The sequence below is a fragment of the Podarcis vaucheri genome, assembly GCF_965113315.1.
Source record: "Podarcis vaucheri genome assembly, chromosome: 6".
Taxonomy (NCBI): Eukaryota; Metazoa; Chordata; class Lepidosauria; order Squamata; family Lacertidae; genus Podarcis; species Podarcis vaucheri.
In genome coordinates this window covers 74,000,884-74,021,023 of record NC_138764.1, presented here as the reverse complement: position 1 = coordinate 74,021,023, position 20,140 = coordinate 74,000,884, and the positions used below count along the sequence as shown (strand labels likewise).

At 43.5% G+C, this 20,140-nt stretch overlaps 1 protein-coding gene across 8 annotated transcripts in view; it reads left to right on the top strand.

The window, feature by feature from the left end:
* Window positions 1-20,140, top strand: part of NAV1 (neuron navigator 1) — a 279,830-nt gene that overhangs the window by 169,710 nt on the left and 89,980 nt on the right. For all 8 annotated transcript variants that reach the window (XM_082227392.1, XM_082227391.1, XM_082227390.1 and 5 more), the window contains one exon: window positions 314-679. In XM_082227392.1, the coding sequence (XP_082083518.1) occupies window positions 314-679 (366 nt within the window). The remainder of the gene's footprint in view (window positions 1-313; window positions 680-20,140) is intronic.

Sequence of the window (20,140 nt, the reverse complement as noted above, 5' to 3'; positions counted from 1 at the left end):
GAGCATAATTTCTGTTCTCATCCTGAAGCGAAGTTCTTAACTATTTCTGGGTTAGCGTAGTCTGTAACCTGAAGCATATGTTACCTGAAGCGTATGTAACCTGAAGTACCACTGTACTTTCTCAGCATCCACATTCAGCCTAGTGCAGTGCTCAGTCTGTGTTCCTGCCTAACTATACAGTCTTAACCAAGACTTAAAATTTTGAGTGCATCTTTGTTACAGGTGTTCTGATTTTCAGGAGTGCCCTGACAGAATCTGCCCACCTTCTTCCACTTCTAGCCCTCAGACATTTCTCTCTGCTCTATTCCTGCAGCTCGCTGGAGATGACATGTTATGACAGCGACGAAGCCAACCCCCGCAGCGTGTCCAGCCTGTCCAACCGCTCCTCTCCCCTCTCTTGGCGCTATGGTCAGTCCAGCCCCCGCCTGCAGGCTGGAGATGCCCCTTCAGTGGGTGGGGGATGCCGCTCGGAAGGCACTCCCAGCTGGTACATGCACGGGGAGCGAGCTCATTATTCCCACACCATGCCCATGCGCAGCCCCAGCAAGCTCAGCCACATTTCCCGCCTGGAGCTTGTGGAGTCGCTTGATGCTGATGACGTCGATCTCAAATCTGGGTACATGAGTGACAGTGACTTAATGGGCAAGACCATGACTGAGGATGATGATATCACCACAGGGTGAGTACCGCTGGGTGCATCAAACATTCAACTCAAGAGTTGATTGCTTAACATCAGACGTAGACTGTAGGAGGTTCCATGACCAACCTCAACTGAAGCCTCTGTATCAAGCTAAGAATTTGCTTGTTTGCCCAACTGATCTTACCTTAAGTATTCCTCTGCCTTAGCAAAACCGCTTCTGTGATTCCCCCCTCTCCCAGCTTCCTGAATTTTCATAATGGTTGCCATTATGATAAATAGTCATAACTTAACAAACCACTTGTGGCAGATAGCAAGTTTAAAAACTGACAAGACAGTGTATCCAACTAAGTCGCTGGAGAGAACAACGTATTATTTGTTGGCTGGAGGCATGACATACAGCGGTTCTGCAAAGCAAATACCCACTCCTTGCTTGTGACAAAACCTGCTTCTACAAAACAAATATTTGTTGCTGCCTTGAGGCGAGCTAATTCTGTTTTACAGAGGGATGAAATGGGATGGGTATCTGGCTTAAACTAGATACTTACATTTAATATAAGCAGGCTCTGGCCAGAATTTTCAATCTTTGCTTGCTGTGAAGGAATTCTGTAGTGGGGGGAAGAGAGAGACAGAGAGCAGGTTGGTTGGCTGGTAGGGCTAATGGCAGAGGATGTGCTCAAGGATGAATAGATAGCTAGCTAATGGGGAGGAATGAATAGCTGGAAGTTCTGTTTGTAGTGGCATCCAAGGTAGATTACAGAAATGATCTCCTCTGTCCTGGATTTGTTACCTCTCGTTTCAACGCAGCTGTTTCACATGCAAGTCAGTAACAGATGTCTGGTATACACAATAGCTCTGGATATACCTCTTTAAAGCATATTTTCCAGACAGGGAATCAGATAAGGAAAGAGCATAGAATTTGACTAATAACTACCTCTTGATGGGAAAGGTCTTGCTCAATATGATGATCTTGCTTGTTGTGTTTCTGCCAATTCATCCAGCTGCAGGGAGTCCATTGAACTGATAGAATGTTTCCAGTCACCACCACCCTATTCCGACCCTAAACACTTTACTTGAAATGAGATTGACTTCTGTACAGTGTTTTAAGACTTGATTTCCCACTAGCTAGCTCTGTTGCTGCACACAGAGCTGCCCTTGATAAGCAGCGCCGAATGGGTTGCTCTGCTTTCTTGGGAATATTTCTTCACTTTGTTCTAAAGCGTAGAACTGATCAAGCAGCAGCAACTTCTTCTTTTTAACTGAAAGTCATGTATTTTCTACTGACGTGAAACCAGCCAGTGCAGCACGAACATGTAAAGGTAAAGGTAAAGGTACCCCTGCCCGTACGGGCCAGTCTTGACAGACTCTAGGGTTGTGCGCTCATCTCACTCTAGAGGCCAGGAGCCAGCGCTGTCCGGAGACACTTCCGGGGTCACGTGGCCAGCGTGACAAGCTGCATCTGGCAAGCCAGCACAGCACACGGAATGCCGTTTACCTTCCTGCTGGTAAGCGGCCCTATTTATCTACTTGCACTTAGGGGTGCTTTCGAACTGCTAGGTTGGCAGGCGCTGGGACCGAACGACGGGAGTGCACCCCGCTGCGGGGATTCGAACCGCCGACCATGCGATCGGCAAGTCCTAGGCACTGAGGTTTTACCCACAGCGCCACCCGCGTCCCTGATACACGAACATGTAGGGCTGCTAAATCATAAGTTGGTGGTCTTGCCTTTACCTTCAAAATTCTGAGATGGAAGAAGAGCAGACACTGCAACTCCAGCCCACTGTTTTATCAGTTCTTCCCTCTGCACCGCCAACCTACCTATTCCTACTTCTTAAGAGTATTATGGAGGAGAATGTACAATGGAGCAGGGTGAAAGAATGAGAAGGGAGGTGATACAGTTGCATCCTCTTATGCTGCCTCATAACTTTTGAAGGTAGGATCTCCAGGTTGTGATCTGGCAGCTGCATCCACATAGAGCTTGCTGTAAGGAAGTACTGTATACGCACACACCGATTGTAACTTTTCCATGCAACTTGCCCCATGTTAATAGAACACAAGCTACATCTGAAAAGCAGCAGCAACAATAACAACCCAGAACCTTATAGAAATCCTTTCCCAGCAATGCAAAGCTAAGCTCTTTAATAATGTTTTTCTACACCATGGCTTATCAGTATGCCACTCTCATTATTTTTTTATGGAGAGAACCTCAAAGATCTGAACCTGTCATTTATTTATCTCTCATATTTTTTGGTGAGTTGGGCCTGGCATCCCACCAAGGACACTTTAATTTACATATCTTTTTAAGAAAGCACGCCCCAAAAAGTGCAAGTAGATTAATAGGTACCGCTCAAGTGAGAAGGTAAATGCTGTTTCCGTTTGCTGCTCAGGTGTCGGTGTCCCTTTACCTTTTTAACCTGGGTAAAACTGGCCCACACTAGGGTCTGAGATAAGCAAACACAAAAGAGGGATGTGTCCTTTTTCACCCAGTATAATGACAGAAACTGAGTTGGGTTCCAGGCTGGAGTGGCTTGTTGGATAGCTCAGAAACAATAATAATACCATGGCTACCTGACCAATCCAGAATGGATCTGGAAAATTAACTTCTTTTAGAAATCTAGAGTTACATGCTTAAGTGGTTATTTCTAAAACATGCCCAAGGTCACCAGAGACCTCCTGGGTGTTTGATGTGTTGATTGCAGCTTGGGAGCACTGATAAGTGAAGTTATGCTAAGTCTTGATGTGTACAATACCACAAAAGGGTCATTGCACTCCTTGTTTTCTGTGAATTTGTAAATGTGACATTGGTTGCCCCATTGTTGTATTCTTGTTAGTTTGAATATTATACCCTGAATTGTTAGGTTGTTTGGAAATGAAGGGCGTTTTGCCTTGTTTTCTCTTGGCTTCTCACCCCCTGCTGCCTGAGAGGGATGGAAATTCACAGAGTGAGATATTATGTCATGCGTTTTCCATTTATCATTGGAAGGATTTTAAAAGTCCCAGAGCTCCATTGAGGGGAAGGGGTGTAGACCTGGGCCTAAAAATACTCGCTTGTCATGGAAAGCTACACTACAGAGTCCTTGTTAATTCCACAGCTCTGGTCTGCAGATGTGTAATCATGACAAGCCCCAAGCCCATCTGTGAGGCCTCTTAACATTGCTATTACTGGAGTATTAAAATGATGGAGCTTACTGCTAACACGATGGATCTGAGCGGAGCAAGATACTGTGGGGCTGGGGTAGCAGAATCCATATGAGTAAATAAAAAGATTGTTTCTTATCAGGTAAAAAGTAGCCTCAGTTTAGGATTGCCAACTTTTTTTTTTGGTCTTAATTTTGGTCCCCCAACAACAACCAGATATATGCAAGTTTAAGCAAGTGAAGTTTCCCCCATCCATGCTAGGTGTTGAAGACATATCCTTTACACATTGACCTGATTCTCACATCACTTTAGCCCTTAGTTAAATTAAACTCTGGTTTAAATGCAGCACATGCATGTGAGCACTTAGTTCCTTCTCTGCTCCTGTTGTTGCCTATTGCATGCTGGGAAATAAGCCATGGTCTGGTGTAGCATGCATCTCGACCCAGGCTCGTGATTTGTTTTTCTTCAATCAAACCATGAACAATAAGTAACCAAGATTTGTTAATGGCTTAGTGCTTGTGGTTTGTTGGTGGGCGGCAGGGGGGACGGGACCATGAGCCTGGGTTTCATGTAATACTAAGCTCTAGAGTCCAGACCATGGCTTAGCATCCAGGAAGGCACCTGAGATTTCAGCAACCTGCACCAGAACTCTGTGCACTCAGGTTTAAACCATAGTGTCATTTAATTTTGGCTTCAAGTGAAGTACTGTTGGCGAGCTGGTTAAAATGCTGGACCCATTTCTTTTCCAAAGGATTCCTGATAGAAAATGAGGGCACTAGTAATCCTGATTAATCAGGCCCTATAACATAAGAATTTGAGCTTACATTAGGCTTGGTGGTTTGCTCACACAGGTATACTATTTGACTTCTCAGCACTTGATGACAGGTGGATGAATATGTGGACAGGCTGTGTTGAAAAAGCATTGCGTCCAAGGGAAATACTGTGTGATAGATTTGTGGTGATACATGCAAGTCACTGCTTGACACTGAAATGATCCAGTGATAAACATAGATGGGTGGGCCAGTGTTAGAGCTGTGCAAATGTTAGAACGGGTGCCACTGTCAGGCTACATTATGCACAGGTGGAGGCATTTGGATTTCAGGCTTCCGTGAATGTGTTTCCCCCCTCTCAAAATCAACCTTACACAAACTGTTCTGGCATGTTTTCCCTCTGCTTCTCCCTATATTCTGTCCCATAAAAATCTATCCCCCTCTCTCTTTCCTTCCTCCTTGTCTTTCACCTCCCAAGCTTGGCCAAGTGCCAGAATCCTAGCATATTGGAGGTTTCCTGTTTCAGTGCAAGAGAAAATAAATAACTCCTGGTGTTTGATTTTGTCCCAATATAAAGGAGGGTGTTTGGCTTGTTGCACGACAGCTTGAAGCAAGCGAAACCCCAGCTGTTTGAGGGCTCTGGTGACAAAACCGCAAAGCTTAGCAGGTGACGTGGGAGCCAGCCTAGCGGGCAGTGTCAGTCTTTGCTGTGTGTGGGCGTCTCTCCTTTTCTCTCCCCCTCTCCCAAGTGGCCAGATAAGGAAGCCCTGCTATTATAATGCACAGCCCATGCTCCGTGTGGGTGGGAGTGCCGCAGGGAGGCATCCACTGGGAGTTTTATATGATAAAGCCTGCCAAATCAACACTTCAAAACTATAAGGGCTACCTTTAAAAAAAATAAATTCATCGTATTTCTTTATCAATATGTGTATAATACTTCTACGGGGGTGTGATCTTATAAACCAAGGGCACTGCTGGTATGGTCTGTGGCTTTGCTGTGTTCTGAATTAAGGGGCACTCCCTTCAAATAAAGGACATTGGTAACCCCAATTGTGGGCCTTTCCTTCTCAGATAGATGCTGGGGAATAGCACTGGCATAATGGCTCTGTTGCTGTCTTGCCTGTGGGTCTGTCACAGCCTGATTGCTTAATCGCTTGCAAGGGAGCTGTCTCATTGCCCTGTGGGAAAGTGCAGGCGAGAAAGCTCTCCACTGCCCCCCCCCCGCCTGCTCATTTTCTGATAATGATTGTGGGGTGGGAAGCAGTCCTACAGGCCCATTTCCAAGTCACAGGAGAGCCCAGAAGGAGCTGTTTGGCAGTGGAACAGACTCCCTCGAGAGGTGGTGGACTCTCTTTCCTTGGATGTTTTAAAGCAGAGATTGGATAGTCATTTGTCATGTATGACCTAGATTCCTGTATTTCAGGGGGTTGTATTTCAGCGGTTCGAATCCCCACGATGGGGTGAGCTCCCGTTGCTCGGTCCCAGCTCTTGCCCACCTAGCAGTTTGAAAGCATGTCAAAGTGCAAGTAGATAAATAGGTACTGCTCCGGCAGGAAGGTAAACGCTGTTTCCGTGCGCTGCCCTGGTTTGCCAGAAGCGACTTAGTCATGCTCGCCACATGACCCGGAAACTGTCTGCAGACAAACGCCAGCTCCCTCAGCCAATAAAGCGAGATGAGCGCCACAACCCCAGAGTTGTCCGCGACTGGACCTAACGGTCAGGGGTCCCTTTACCTTTACCTTAACCTTAATAGCCTAAGATTTCAAAGCTGTGCAGGTATTTTGGACAATTCTCATAAATTCTTTATGCTGACAGAATGATTTCATATTCCCACGTTTTCATCATTAATCACTGCAATCACTCCTTTAGCAGCAGGCAAATCCTGGACAATAATACACTCAGAGGGAAAGTCCCCAATCTCTCCCAGCCGCTTTCAGGGTGTGTGTATTGTATTGTTTTTTAAAACAAGCAGTATAGAAATTTAATGAAATAAATAAATAAATAAATAAATAAATAAATAAAATCCTTAGCAGAGCCTCTGCTGCAGATGCTCATAAAGACGCACAGCAAATAATCAAACTTGCTCCCCTGTCATCCCCCCATCTCCAGTTGAGCCAAGCAGAATACATCCCTTTCTGTTAAGAAACTGCAATCTTTACTAAGCACAGTGTTCACTATCTGCCCTTAGCAACTAATGGCAGAAAAAAACACAATACTACTGGAACTGAAGCCAGAAAAGGGAGCTGTTGGGAATACTAGTGAACTACTGTTCCATGTGCTGGTTGCACTGTTTTCCTGGGAAGCCAGTAAGTTCTGCTGAGTAAGAAGATAAAGATGCTTTTGGCCACTTCCTTGATAGAACTCTAGTAGGAAGGAGATGGTTAAACAAAGGAAGGGGCTGTGTAAAGCTTTTCCTCCATATTTCTTATGTGTGGCAATTGCCTCCTCACCTCCACCCCATCCCTCTTTTGGGTGCTTTTATTTATTGTGCAACTGTAATGGATTAAAACGATCCAAACCAGATATTGCAAACAGAATGAAAGGAGAAAGAATGCAGGGAACTACAAGCTGCTGAGTGTTCCTTTAATTCAAACCAACATAAAGAAATGATCTGATGCCAAGCAAGCACAAGTGTCTCATTAACGAACCCTGTAAAAATGAACTTTGCTTTGCTATTAAAATGTGTTTCCGTGTAAATATAAACTTTGGCCTGGTGCGCAAATGACTTTTGTTCTGACCCCGCTCCCCTGCAAAGGGTTACAACCCACTGGTTGAATAATGGAATGGATAGGCCAGTCTAGCTCCATAATGTTTCCTTCTTGCATCAGTCCCCATTCCGTCCCATTTTCACATAAATGTGCATTTTTTAAAAAACAACAACAACCACACCGTTAAACCATAATTCCCGCTCCATGCCTCGCCAGGAAATTGCTGCCCTTCCATAACCATGCCCCTGATAGTGATGGCATGCTGTTTTCATGCTCTGTTTTCAATCTGTACTAAGCAGCTAATGACAGCTTTTAAAAAGAAAAATGTAAAAGGCAGCCTACTTTTAGACCAACGTGCAGATCTTAGTTGGGATGGGGGACAGTGAATTCCAAGGAGGTACTCATCTGATCCATAATGAAGGGGACATAGCTTTTGCCATGCATGGAGAAGGTCCCAGGTTCAATCCTCAGCCCCTCTAGGTACGACTGGGGGACACCCGTGACTGAAGCCCTGGAGAGTCCACTTGATGGACCCATGGTCTGACTTGGCATAAGGTAGCCTCCTGTGTTTCCATGACCCACCACAGGTGAGTTTGTCTCAAAAGACACCCCCCCCCCAATTCTTCCTGTGTCCCTAGTTAGAACCAGTGCTTTAGGGTAGCCTATTGGCAGTGTACAGTTGTTTAATAAGGCTTATTTATTTTGCTCAATATGAGTTCTAATATTTCTCCCCAAATGATTCAGATGGCTGACAACAGTTGCAAAACGTTGTTTCTTAAGTTTCCCATTTTGGTTCCATCTTTTCTCCATGGAATTCAAGGAGGGCATGTGCATGGTCCTGACCCCAACCCTATCAGAGGGTTGGTGACTGACCAAAGGTCTGAGCCAAGATTTCAACCTTGCTCTCCCTGGTCCTTTTGATGCCCCAAGTTGAATATTGACTGTACACTTCATACTTCTACTGTCGTACTCGTTTTTTGGGAATGATAGTTTTTGTCGTCTCCTGTTCCCTGATTCTGGAGGTATGATCTAACTTTGAGACTGTAGCCTCAACTCCATATTTCCAACACCATATTTTGAGATCCAGTGGACATTGCCTAATTGCTGCAGTGGTTGTAGATGCTGGTCCAGAAGAATCCGGTAAAGACTTTAGGACTGATAGAAAGGTTTTGGTTTAATATGTATGATTTTCTGTGCCATATGGTCTAGGGGTCCCATTGTGTGCACACACGCATGCACACACACACACACACACACACTCATTCCGATAGCATTAATTGAACAACCTCATATAAGATAGGCACTGAGCTGCTTGGACAGACTGCAATTCCTTGGCAGGTGCCAGAATGAGAGGGTAGCTACAGGAGGCAATTCAGTGAGTGGCAGATTTAATGGGCCTGCCCTGCAGTTAATAGCTGAGCCTGACACTTTTTTTTCCAAGGACAATTTACAGGCAGCAATTTCCTGTGAGTTCATAATTGAATGAGCTGCAAGGCAGAAGGGCCATTGGGGACTTTAAAAGACATTTGCACTTGCTGTAGAGCGAGCAGGTGAGTTATTTGCTAGCTGCAACCTTTTTCTTGTTGCAGATCTTGAAGTAGGAAAAGCTCCTGGCAGGGATGGGTTACCTGACACAGTGCTGTCCTGACATTTGGGGCACTTGCCACAGAGGCAGATACTCCATTGTTTCTTTTTACAGGGATAAGCCCCTTGAAATATATTTTGATCTGTACACTCTGCCCCATAGCTTAGAAACTGGGACCATATCTCAAAGATTCTTACCACTGCATCTTTGGAGGCGGGCAGTCTTTTGTCCAGTTGAGACCTGACAAATACTTTCAACACCATCCCTCTTAGATTTGTGTTTTTGATACTAAAAGTGTAGGATGAGATTGTGCCAACCTTGTGCAGGATCATTTCAGCTATTCTGGGGAAAGCTGACTGGCGAATTGCCCAGCCTGATTGCTCTATTTGCATGAGTTGCAAAAGAAGAAGAAGCTGTGATTGCTTTGCAGATGCTCAGAGAGGGAGGCATGAGCAAAGGCACGTTTCCATGGTAGCAAAGCCTAGTTGTTTCTCAGCAGACATGCTAAGGATGCTCCAGGAATCTGCAGTTGGCATTATGTGGCGAGTGGTTTATCGTGTGCTCTGCGCTTGCTCTGTTTTTAGAACTCTCGGTTTCATTGTGATCAGTTTGCCTTGCCATAGGAAACGAGCTTTGGAGAATGCAGTCAGATTTCACATCCAGCTTGCATGCGTTCAGATTTGTTCCAACAGTCTTCCCTTTCCATTACTTTTCTTCCTTTTCTCCTCTCTGCTCTAAAATGGCATTAGTATGGCTTCAGGGAATAATATGGGTTTGAACATAAATGAGTAAGGGCAGTGTGCATAAAGTGCAACCTTTGTGTAATCCAGGAGACAGAAACTTTATGCTAAAGAGATTCCTTTTCCTCTTTGGTGGCTGCACGGGTTCTTCTGGCATGTTTGCAACATGTTACTCTGGGAGTGCCGAAAATGTGTCAAGCATCAGGGTGATTTCAAAGAATTTTCCCAGGGGAAAAGGCCCTCCCTCTTGAAAAGAGTCCAGCTGCCCTGCTATTTTGTGAAAAGCTACAGTAATGTGGGGTTGCTGAGTCACACTGTGCTTAAAGTTTAATTCTAGGATGCTGCACAGTAGCAGAACATACTGTACACGTGCTTTAAACACAGTCTATATTTATATGCACTGAGAACGTTGTGTATAATATAAAACACAAGCCTTTATCTCTCTTAGTTCATGCAGGTTGATGTTTTATTATTAAAAAGCAAAGGAAGTCATGTTGGTCCAGAAGGGAAAAAATCACAGAATTCTTATTAATAATATTATTGTGTATTCAATCTATTATCAACCCTTCACCATAAGGACAATTCACAACAATTAAAAATACAGTATGAAAATATAGCATGGGGTACATAGGAAGCTGCCTTATACCAAGTTAGACCATTGGTCCATCTAGCTCAGCATTGTTGATGCTGATTGGCTGCAGCTCTCCAAGGTTTCAGACTGGGGACATGCCCAGCCCAGCCCGGAGATGTCAGATATTGAACCTGCGACTCTCTCCATGCAAATCATGTGCTGTACCACTGAGCTACAACTATACCTGACTTTGATTTAAGCATCTGCAGTTTATGGCCGTTGATTGCATGTTGGTGAGATCCTCCTAAAGTGCCTCCCCTGCTAGAAGAAAACAGTAAAAATTGACTAAGCAGACCCATGACTTCAACAGGCTGCCGCCTTTTCATTTCTTCTTCCTGGTGGTTTTCATGTTGCTGTTTTTAAGCTGCTGACCCAGCAACAAACTAAAGACCTTCTGGTTTTTATTGTTCTGCTGGTTGTGGGGATGTTAATCCAGGGGGGTGATGATGTACAGCGGTGGATTATGTCTTTAGATTTAAGATGTGAAGTGCTAATAATGTGTTTCAAGGGGAGAGGGAACGTACTGCTTCAGTTGCAGTGACTCATGATGCTGGATGTTCTTCCCTGAATCTAGGGGGAACAGATCCAGCTCTGCTCTGCAGCTGTTGTTGCTGGAGTTCCTGTTGAACACAGTGGGTTTCTTCTTCTCAAAAAATGAAAAACAAATTGAAAAGGAACTCCAGCAACATTGATTGCCAAGCAGAATCATAATAAGGGAGGGGCGAATAAACCCCATCGCCCAAGCTGCCAGACTTTTCAGCCACCATCTCACCCTGAGCCCAAATTGCCATGGGCATCTGCGCCAAATGCCTTGCATTATCAGAACAATGCTGCACATGTTGTGTCCATGCAGTTACTCCGTACAGCTTGGTTGGCAACTTGCTGGTCGGCAAAGTAGCCCTGGGCAAATTCTAAAATTCCTGCTTTCAGATACAGATGATGTAGCATGATACAGTGGTACGTCAGGTTAAGAACTTAATTCGTTCTGGAGGTCCGTTCTTAACCTGAAACTGTTCTTAACCTGAAGCACCACTTTAGCTAATGGGGCCTCCTGCTGCCGCTGCGCTGCTACTGCACTATTTCTGTTCTCATCCTGAAGCAAAGTTCTTAACCCAAGGTACTATTTCTGGGTTAGCGGAGTCTGTAACCTGAAGTGTCTGTAACCTGAAGCGTCTGTAACCCGAGGTACCACTGTAGTTGGTCTCTCTTTGGCTCACTGCTATCATATCACTGGGTTCAGCTCAATGCTTCCATTTGCAGAAGGGAAGAGAGGAACTTCATGGGATATGTGGTGCCAGTGAAGGTGATGCTTGAGAGTGGAGAGGCTGTGCATAGGAGATGTAGGGCAAGGTTGTAGAGGACAGACTTACCACTGTGGCAAGTCAGTGCTGGCTCCAATTTGGGTGGGGTCTTGACCAAGGCACTCTCAGTGGGCTTTCCACCTCTCTTTTCCTCTGTGGGTTCCAATCCCTCAGCGGGCCAAGTCCTCCTTGCTACTATTGTCACCATGTGCTGCTCTTCATCACTGTTCCATGACAAGTACAAAGCCTGTAATGACAACCTGGGGCTATGCACACATTTCTGCAAATGTTCTGCAAGTCTTTGAGGCAGGAAAACCAGATCTGCAGCAGGGGGGAGAGGCATAGTGTTTGTGCAAGGGAGTGGCAGGCCTCAAAATAATTTTCAGTTTTATATAAAGCCAACTTTTTTTTTAATGCCTCCAGTGCTATTTATCTTATCTCTGGTGGCATGTGAAGTCCAGAGTCCTGTTTTAACATTAAAAGGCACGAGGAGGAACAGAGAGAAGGGAGAAGTCATTTTTCCTTGATATGCACCTTGTGGTTTATAGATGTGAAAATCAGTGCAAGGAATGGCCACCAGCTTGTGCTTCAGTCTGCAATCTGAAGACAACTGCCTCAGGGACTCATGAGTGCAGCAAAAGTCCAAAGGCCTGCGCTGTTTGTGAAATCCTTGTATTTGTCCATCACATCCATGTGGTTCAATCTTATTAGCTGGTACATGAGCAATCCTGGTGCTGAATGCAGGTATTGGTTTCTTTTGCCTCCTTCAGAGCACTCCTTTTGCATCCATGTGGGAGATATCCTGTTAACAGAAAACTCTTTCTTCCTGCTTGCAGATTTTCCTCAGTACATTGTGTGTGTGTGTGTGTGTGTGTGTGTGTGTGTGTGTTTTCTCTGCTTAAACTCAGAATAATCACATTAGATGCATAGCTCCTCTTGCGGTTAGAAGTTTGATGTTTGCAAACTCCTACCCAGATATTCAAGGGGGGTGGGGAGCCTTAATTCTTTTCTGAATAAACTAAGAAACAAACCATTTGTGTGGTCTTTGATAGGCTCGCTCCGATTCAGCAGTAATTTCCAGGCAACCCAGCATCAGTTCTGCCCGTGTCATTTTATTCATTAACATTCTCCAGATCATATGAACAGCTACTCAAGCTGCCTCCCTCTGTGGATGTTGTGAGTGAAATTTCTGAAAGGGCTGTGGGAAAAGCAGTCGTAATAGCAGCAGCAGCAGCAGCGCTGGCTGAGGGAAGGAATACTTTAATAACACATTTAAAAACATTTTTTTCTGATGCTTCAGCACTGACACTGTGATGGCAGGGTTATTGGTGTGTGGACTATTTTGGAGATCGTGCCAATTCTACGTAGATTATTGTAAGCAGCATCTTGTGTGACCGGCGCCCTAAGTTTTTTTTTCTGTAGTCCTTTCTGGAAAAGGGGTGGGGAGTGAAATTATTGCTCTTAAAATACTGGGTGATTAAGGCTGTGAGCCTATACACACTGACCTGGGAGTAAGCCTTATTAACAACAATGGGACTTACTTTTGACTGTGTCCATGTAACGGCTTGCACTGTGAATTGTTTTGAGAGAGAAAATGAGATTGCACTTGTATTTGTTGTTGTTATATGCTCTGAGGGACTTAACCAAGGAGATCAATCATCTGAATTCCATTCCCTGGCTTTTCAAGTTCACTGTCATAGGGTTTCAAGAACATCCTTTCCCCTAAGATGAATCCCAAAGGGATCATGGTGATGAATTTACAAGATCTTCTGGGCAGCCTAAGGAGATGGATTAAATGCAAGGCCAATTAAGTCTGTAGTCTTTTTATAACCAGGAAACATGCACACACACACACACACACACACACACACGCCATAAGAATCAATAGTCTGGCTTCTCTCAGCAAAGCCTAGGGTAATCTGCACTTCAAAGGGAGCCAGAGACCCGGAATTACCCAGTCATGGCAAGATCTTAGTAAAATTTGCAGCGTGACGCTAGAGTGTAATGCACTCTTATCAGAAGAACTATAGGAAGGGAATGGCAAAGAACTGTCATGGCATCCAGCCTTTCTTTCCAACTCATAAAAGGTTCGGCATATGCATGCAGAAAGAAACTTCTGCATTCCTGTATGAAATCCTCCTCACCCCTATAAAAATGCCCCCGGTGCATTTTTCGTCTCATAAAAACTCTAGAGTTCCTTAAATGTAGAGATTGCCACAGAGCCCTTGCCTCAAGTAAGAAGTAGAAGCTTTTTAACTGTTCTTAACTTCTAAAAAGAAAGTTTTAATTGTGTTCCATTCTTGATGTGTTTGCTGCCCTGGGCTCCTTCGGAAGGAAGCATGGGATATACATTTATTAAATAAATAACTCAAGTGGCAGAGAGATCCTTGAATTTGGGAAGCCAGTGGTTAGGACTTCCTTTTACTAAAAAAAAAAAAAAAAAAGCAGCTGTGGTGAGTATCTTGACTGCAATACATCGGGAGAAAGATGCTTGGAGGTTGTGATGGGCTGGATGTGGGACAATTCATTGGAGCTGAATTCTGAAAAGACAGAGGTGTTATATGTCTCCAACCTCTTGAGTGCAGAAGTTGGGGAGATGGTCTGATCTCGGTGGGATCCACCCTCTGGAAAGAGCAGACCCACAACTTAGGATACTCCTGGATCCAACATTGTGATTGGAGGGAGGGCTCAGGTGACCTTGGCTGCTATGAGTGTCTGTTTCCAGCTCTTAGCCACCTATGGGTCTTTTTGGACAGATATGATTTGGCTATCGTACTCCGCTCTGGTTAACTTTCAGACTGGATTGTTGCAACATGCTTTCATTGGGCTGCATTTGAAGACCTAATGGTGAAGGGTGTATTAAAATATCACTACTACTACTACTACTACTACTACTACTATGATTAAATTATTCATTCTTTTGAGCTACCCTCTCCTCCCGAAAGAGTCATAAATGAAAATTCTAACAGGTTCTTGTCTTACATGTCTCTACGTGTGTAAAATGATTAGGTGTGCTATTTATGACTACACAAGTCTCTGACATTTCCTGGTAACAAAGGGTTGGATAAGTTGAGAGAGTTTGCTAATAGGGTTTAATTGTTCCTGGGTTCCTTCCTTCCATGCAACTTAAAGCAGAGTTAACTGGGTATGGGTGAGGAATGCATAAAGAAAAATAAAATTCATTATTACAATAAAGTAATAATTATATATAGCATATATGTATGTGAACCAAATGTCTTTTGAGACAAATATCTGCGTCAGTGGTGTAAAGCGTGGCTGGGTTATTTATTCATGTATTTATTCTAGACATTCTTAGCTTTAATTTTTTTAAAAAAAGCAACACAGAGCTGTTTATAGTTAGGGTTTTTAATAAAAAATGGTGAAAACCTTCGTATCAAATTGCATTTAGCTCATGTTAAAATATACTGTATGGGATTTGGCCTAATACAGAATTATTATTGGCATGTTTGCATATAGGATAATTTGTTGTAATAAAGAATTGTTATTTTTATTTACACATTCTCCCTTAAGTTTGTTTTTGCTTGCAAAGTGTTACTGTTAAGGTTTGCACCTTGGTTGTGTGAATTTCTTTGTAGATAACACAGATCTTGTTGTATTTCCACATACTAAATGTTCCTTACAATTTCATGCATCAGATCTTTTAATTAAATGCATTTTTGACATTATGATTATTCTGCTGGGGAGATTCTCAGATATCTTTAAGAAAAGCAAACCAGCAAACGAAGCTTGTCCAGGGAAAGATTACAAAAGCCATTAATGTGTGCCCCCCCACTTTCTGTTGTGCCAAGCATCCCCCCAAAAACGGTCCCAAATCTGTTCCTTTGAGAAGTGTGGGACTCCTCCCACCTTTAAAAAAAACACTTTTGAGTTAATTAAAATTTCTCACATCTAAGACATCACCATGTGTTGCAGGCAAAGTACAAAGGCAGTAAAGAGATGGCCAGGCAGAGGTAGAAGGGCAAAACCATCCCTGCTTATAAGCGATACCCAAGTCCCAGCACTGATATAATATTTTTGTCCATGCAATTTATTATACAATGTAAACTGAAGCTGTTCAGTCTTCTCCTCTCAGACTTGGACTGCTTTTCGAACAGAAACTAAGTAACCACACCCATTCCCGAAGTGCTTTGTACAGCTCAGTTGTGTATTAAATCCATATTAACTAGCTGTTAATGCATGCAGTGCAAGCAGTCTTGTGAATTATGGTGATGGGTTTGTCTTCCCAAAATATCTCATTGAACTGCTCCAAATTTGGAATTCTCTTTCTCTCCTGGATGAAAAGCAGCTTCTCCCACCCCCACGCTGATCTCTCCCTTGCAGTGCCTGGGCCATGTTTGCTTAAACAGTGAGTCATTCCAGCATGCCTTGACCCTGTCTCTGCACTGTGCAGTGTTTACACAGACTCCTCTGACTTCCCCATCTTGGGTTTGTCTTTGGCAATGTCAAGCCAAGAAGCCAGGACTTTTCCTGCACTCTGCAGCCTTGTCCCTCCAAGTGGTTTGCCCCCTTGCCTTTGTATCGTCTGGTGATCAGATAAACAGTTATGCAAACTGAGAGAGGACACTGGTTGGATTATGGTTCATGTCCGTAAGCCGGATCCTGGTCTAGCCATACACAGTGAAAAGAAGAGGCCAGGGTGGGGCAGTTCCCTGAACATAAATATGTATGGTCTGGTATGATACCATGTTCTGAAACAGAGCCAGAATTAATATCTGCTGCAAATAGAGTTTGGCAGATTCACACAGAATGCAAATGTAAATGTCACCATGAAAACAAATCATTGATTTGATATGCAAGTTTGAAAAACAACATCATTTCCTGCCCTAGTTGGGATGCAAAGCTCTGGGAGCTGAAAGTTCACCCTTTTCTCTTGGAAAATCTTGGGGTAGCACAAGATTAGGAATGAATTTGAACTCTGAAAAAGAAAGGCATATTTCCAAGTGGTAGGAAAGTATGGAGCTTTGAGACATGCAGCTACTCATTCTGGTTTCTTTGGTTATTTTCCCCCTCACAGCTGGTGCATCTTACCCTCTGGGTGTTTTCAGATGGGGGCTTAATAGTATAAATGAGTTGTTCAGATACATCAAATGAGTTGTTGGCAACAGGTTTTTTTTAAAAAAAAATTACTGGATGATTTTTGGAAAGGTAAATCTGGATTAAATGGGGCAGGATATAGGCTGGCATTTTGATGCTCAACTGCATTATGTGACTGCAGCAAACAATATTTTCTTGTATAAAGAGCACCCATCCCACAATACTGTCTGGAAGCACCCTCTGTCCCCTTCAGTTTTATGCTGTAACTCTGAAGTACCACACTGACTTAGTTGGATATGTCTGAAAATTGATGACCTGAAGCTTACAGCTCAAATACACCACCAGTGAATGTCTGCAAAAAGAAAGAGGCACTATGTTTTCTTTGCTTGTGTCATTGGCTCACAAGAGTGCCGACTTGTTGCTTCTGGGCTTTCCACAGAATGACAAGCAAAACCAAAACTCACATCAAGATAGGGACTCCTTACCAAAGGGCAATTATCCAAAATATCTTGCTGATCAAAGCATCCAGAGTGAATTTATTAGAGGATGGGTGCCCCCCCTATGTGTAACCTGGAGGCCGTTTCTGTGTAAAACCTAAATTTTGGGAAGATGGTAACAAATCTGGAATGTTTTCCCAAGGGAGGCCTGCCTGGATCCAATCTCGTTATCATTTTGGCACCAGGAAAGGGCAGTTTTGCTTTCCCAGACATTTGGACAGCACCAGTGATAACATGTTTTATTGTTAAATATGTATTTAATTTTTTGGTAATTTTATTATTGTATGTTTACTTGCTGTAAATCTCTGTGTGGGAAGTGATGGACAAGTATAAAAAATCTAATTACTAGGTCAAATAATCATTCAGCCTGTGATGAAAGGAGCTGTGTGGCTGCTCTGCCTCCTGCATGGTGCTTTGAGGTGTGCGTCTGATGAATGCAAAATATTATCATTGTTTCAGTGCCTGGAAAGGCCATGAGAGCTTGGCGCTAATGCTGGTTTAGCTGAGTTTTGACTGCACATAAGGATCTGTTTTTATCGAAAGGAAATGTAGTGCACCCTCCCCTTTCTCTCCTCTCTTGCATTTGTAAGAGCTGTTATGTGCTTGTTTTGTCCTTTTGATACTGAGATGAACAGGACAGGGCCAGCCAATTCTTTATTTACTTAGAGTGGTGCTGGAGGGAGAGGGCAAATGATTTATTATCCAGGTGTTCTTACTCCCCATCAAGCATCTCTTTAGCTGTGTTCTTCTTTTATCTTTTTCTCCTTTGCTTTCTTCTTCAGCTATGTATCAGCTACCTGTAGTTCAGTCTCCAGCAGAGCTGCAGCTTGCAAGAAGGGGAGTGCAAGAGGGCAGACCTGTGTGGGCTGCTATCATTACTACCAGCAGCTTTGAAGGTATCAATGGAGGGGGTGGACGTACTGCTACAGATGAAGTGATTCCATATGAGAAGGCTGCCCCTGGAAAGACAGGGCACCACTGATCCATGAAGGCTGTGAATCTCCCTCCTGATGGAAGCACGGGGACAGGGGATAGTGTACTCAGTGTCAGGCAGTAGTACACACTGCTGCAGCAATAAACAGTTCCAATTTTTATTGACATATATTTTATTAGAGTTACCTTGGGACTTATAAACTTTAGCTAGGGCATGCCACATTTTTAACACAGCCTTTCTCCTAGATCTCCATGAGTGGCAATGCCACACTCAGCTTTCACATAAAGTAGTACAAGAGGCAGCAGGAGTTTCTTTTCTTACTCAGAAGGCAGGGCCAGCCAACTTCAATGATCACTGTCAGAGAGTAGTTCTCTTCCATTTCTAGGAGTTCTCTCCCTTCTAAGCAGAAGGGGCAGGACTGTAGGACTTCAGCTTAAGTTTCGGAGGCTTTGTCTAACTTACTTCTTTTTTTTTTTTGTAAACATGCAGAGAAATTTTTGTTTTTGTTTGATCCATGGTGCTTTGCCTTCTGTCCCAATATTCTCAGTTGGGAGGAGAAAGCTTTTCCAGGGCTCATCTATGCATGAAACAGCCAGTCTATAGTACCCTCCTTACATGCATCCCCTTGCCCACCCTGGAAAAGGATTGAGCATTCTTACCACGCAGGCATGACAGAATGAAGCAGAAGTTTTCCTCCAGTGTTGATGAGAGATCCCTTTTGCCTGAAGCAGAACCACTGTTTTGCAGTTCAATATAGAAAAGAAGAAGCCTCTAGTAATTTGCCGCTGGCTGGATAAAGGAGTTATTGAGGGAGCTGCAAGATTATTTATTTGTTTGTTTCTTAAAATTTATACACTGCTTATTATTATTATTGTTGTTGTTGTTGTTGTTGTTTAAAAAAAAGGAGCCCTCAAAGCAGTTTACAAAAAGATTCTTACAACAGTAAAATCAAAATTTACAATACTTTTAAAACATTTAAAAGTTAAGATTATGTTGTTGCTTTCAGGAGTGGGGAGCAGTGCTGGTGCTATACCACTGGTCGTCATGCCTGCCTGCTCCCCCCCCCCCCGCAACTTACATATTTGCTAATAAATAGATATTACAAAAGCACCACAATGCTCCAGTGTGCTCACTTTAGATGGAATCTGACTCTGCCTGCCCTGAAAGTTCTTACTGCTTGGGGAAGTCAGAGCTCAGAAGTCCCAATTGTAAAATTCTAAGTTTTATATTGTTCAGATTAATGCAATGTAATCTACATGGAGTTGCCCTTGGAAATTATTAGGAAACTTTGACTAGTACAGAGTGCACCAGTCATTGTTGGTTGTAGAGAACATATAACACCAATTCTCCATGTATTCTTACTGACTGCCAATTTGTTTCTTGGCCAGATTCAAATTGCTGGTATTTTCTAATTAAATGAAACAGAAATAAACAAGGCTGGGTAGTGCCTTAGATTGCATTCATGTGTTTAACAGCAGAGTGGAGTTTGTTGGTTACTCTGAAAATCTCCATGCTCAACTGGATGTATGACTATGGCTCGTTGAAACACAGACTTCCATTTAAGCAAGGAACATCATAGACAGCAAGGAGCAAAGATGGCAAATCTCAGGTGCGTGAGCCGGATCTGGAAAACACTCAGTTTCCATTTAGCTCCTTGCAGGTGCACAACATCTATATCCCACCAGTCTTTTCTGCTTTTCCCAGTGGGCTTCTGTTTTCCTTCACATCATTTGGAGGCAAAAGCAGCTGCTTGGCTTTCCCTGCCATTTCCCAGCATTGCACATTATTAACCAGAAACCTTGCTGGAGTCTATAGCATCACCTTCTCCCATGTTTGTTGGCTGGACATTCTCCCCCCAGCATCAGTCATGAGACTCCAAAACTATTTCAGGACAGAGAATAGCTCAAGAGAGCTGACGAACAACCAATAAAATACTGTAGGAAGTATCCATGAGGTCATTATCACTTCAAATGTATGCCTTGGGCCAGTCCTGCTCTCATATCTAGAGACCCTTCCTTATTTATGCATGTTTGGCTGCTTTCTAAACATTTGCTGAAGTTTAATAAACATCCAGTTAATATTATCCCCTCTCTAGTAAATCTTGGTTTCTCAACTTCATCACATGCAGGAAATGACTTCGTGGG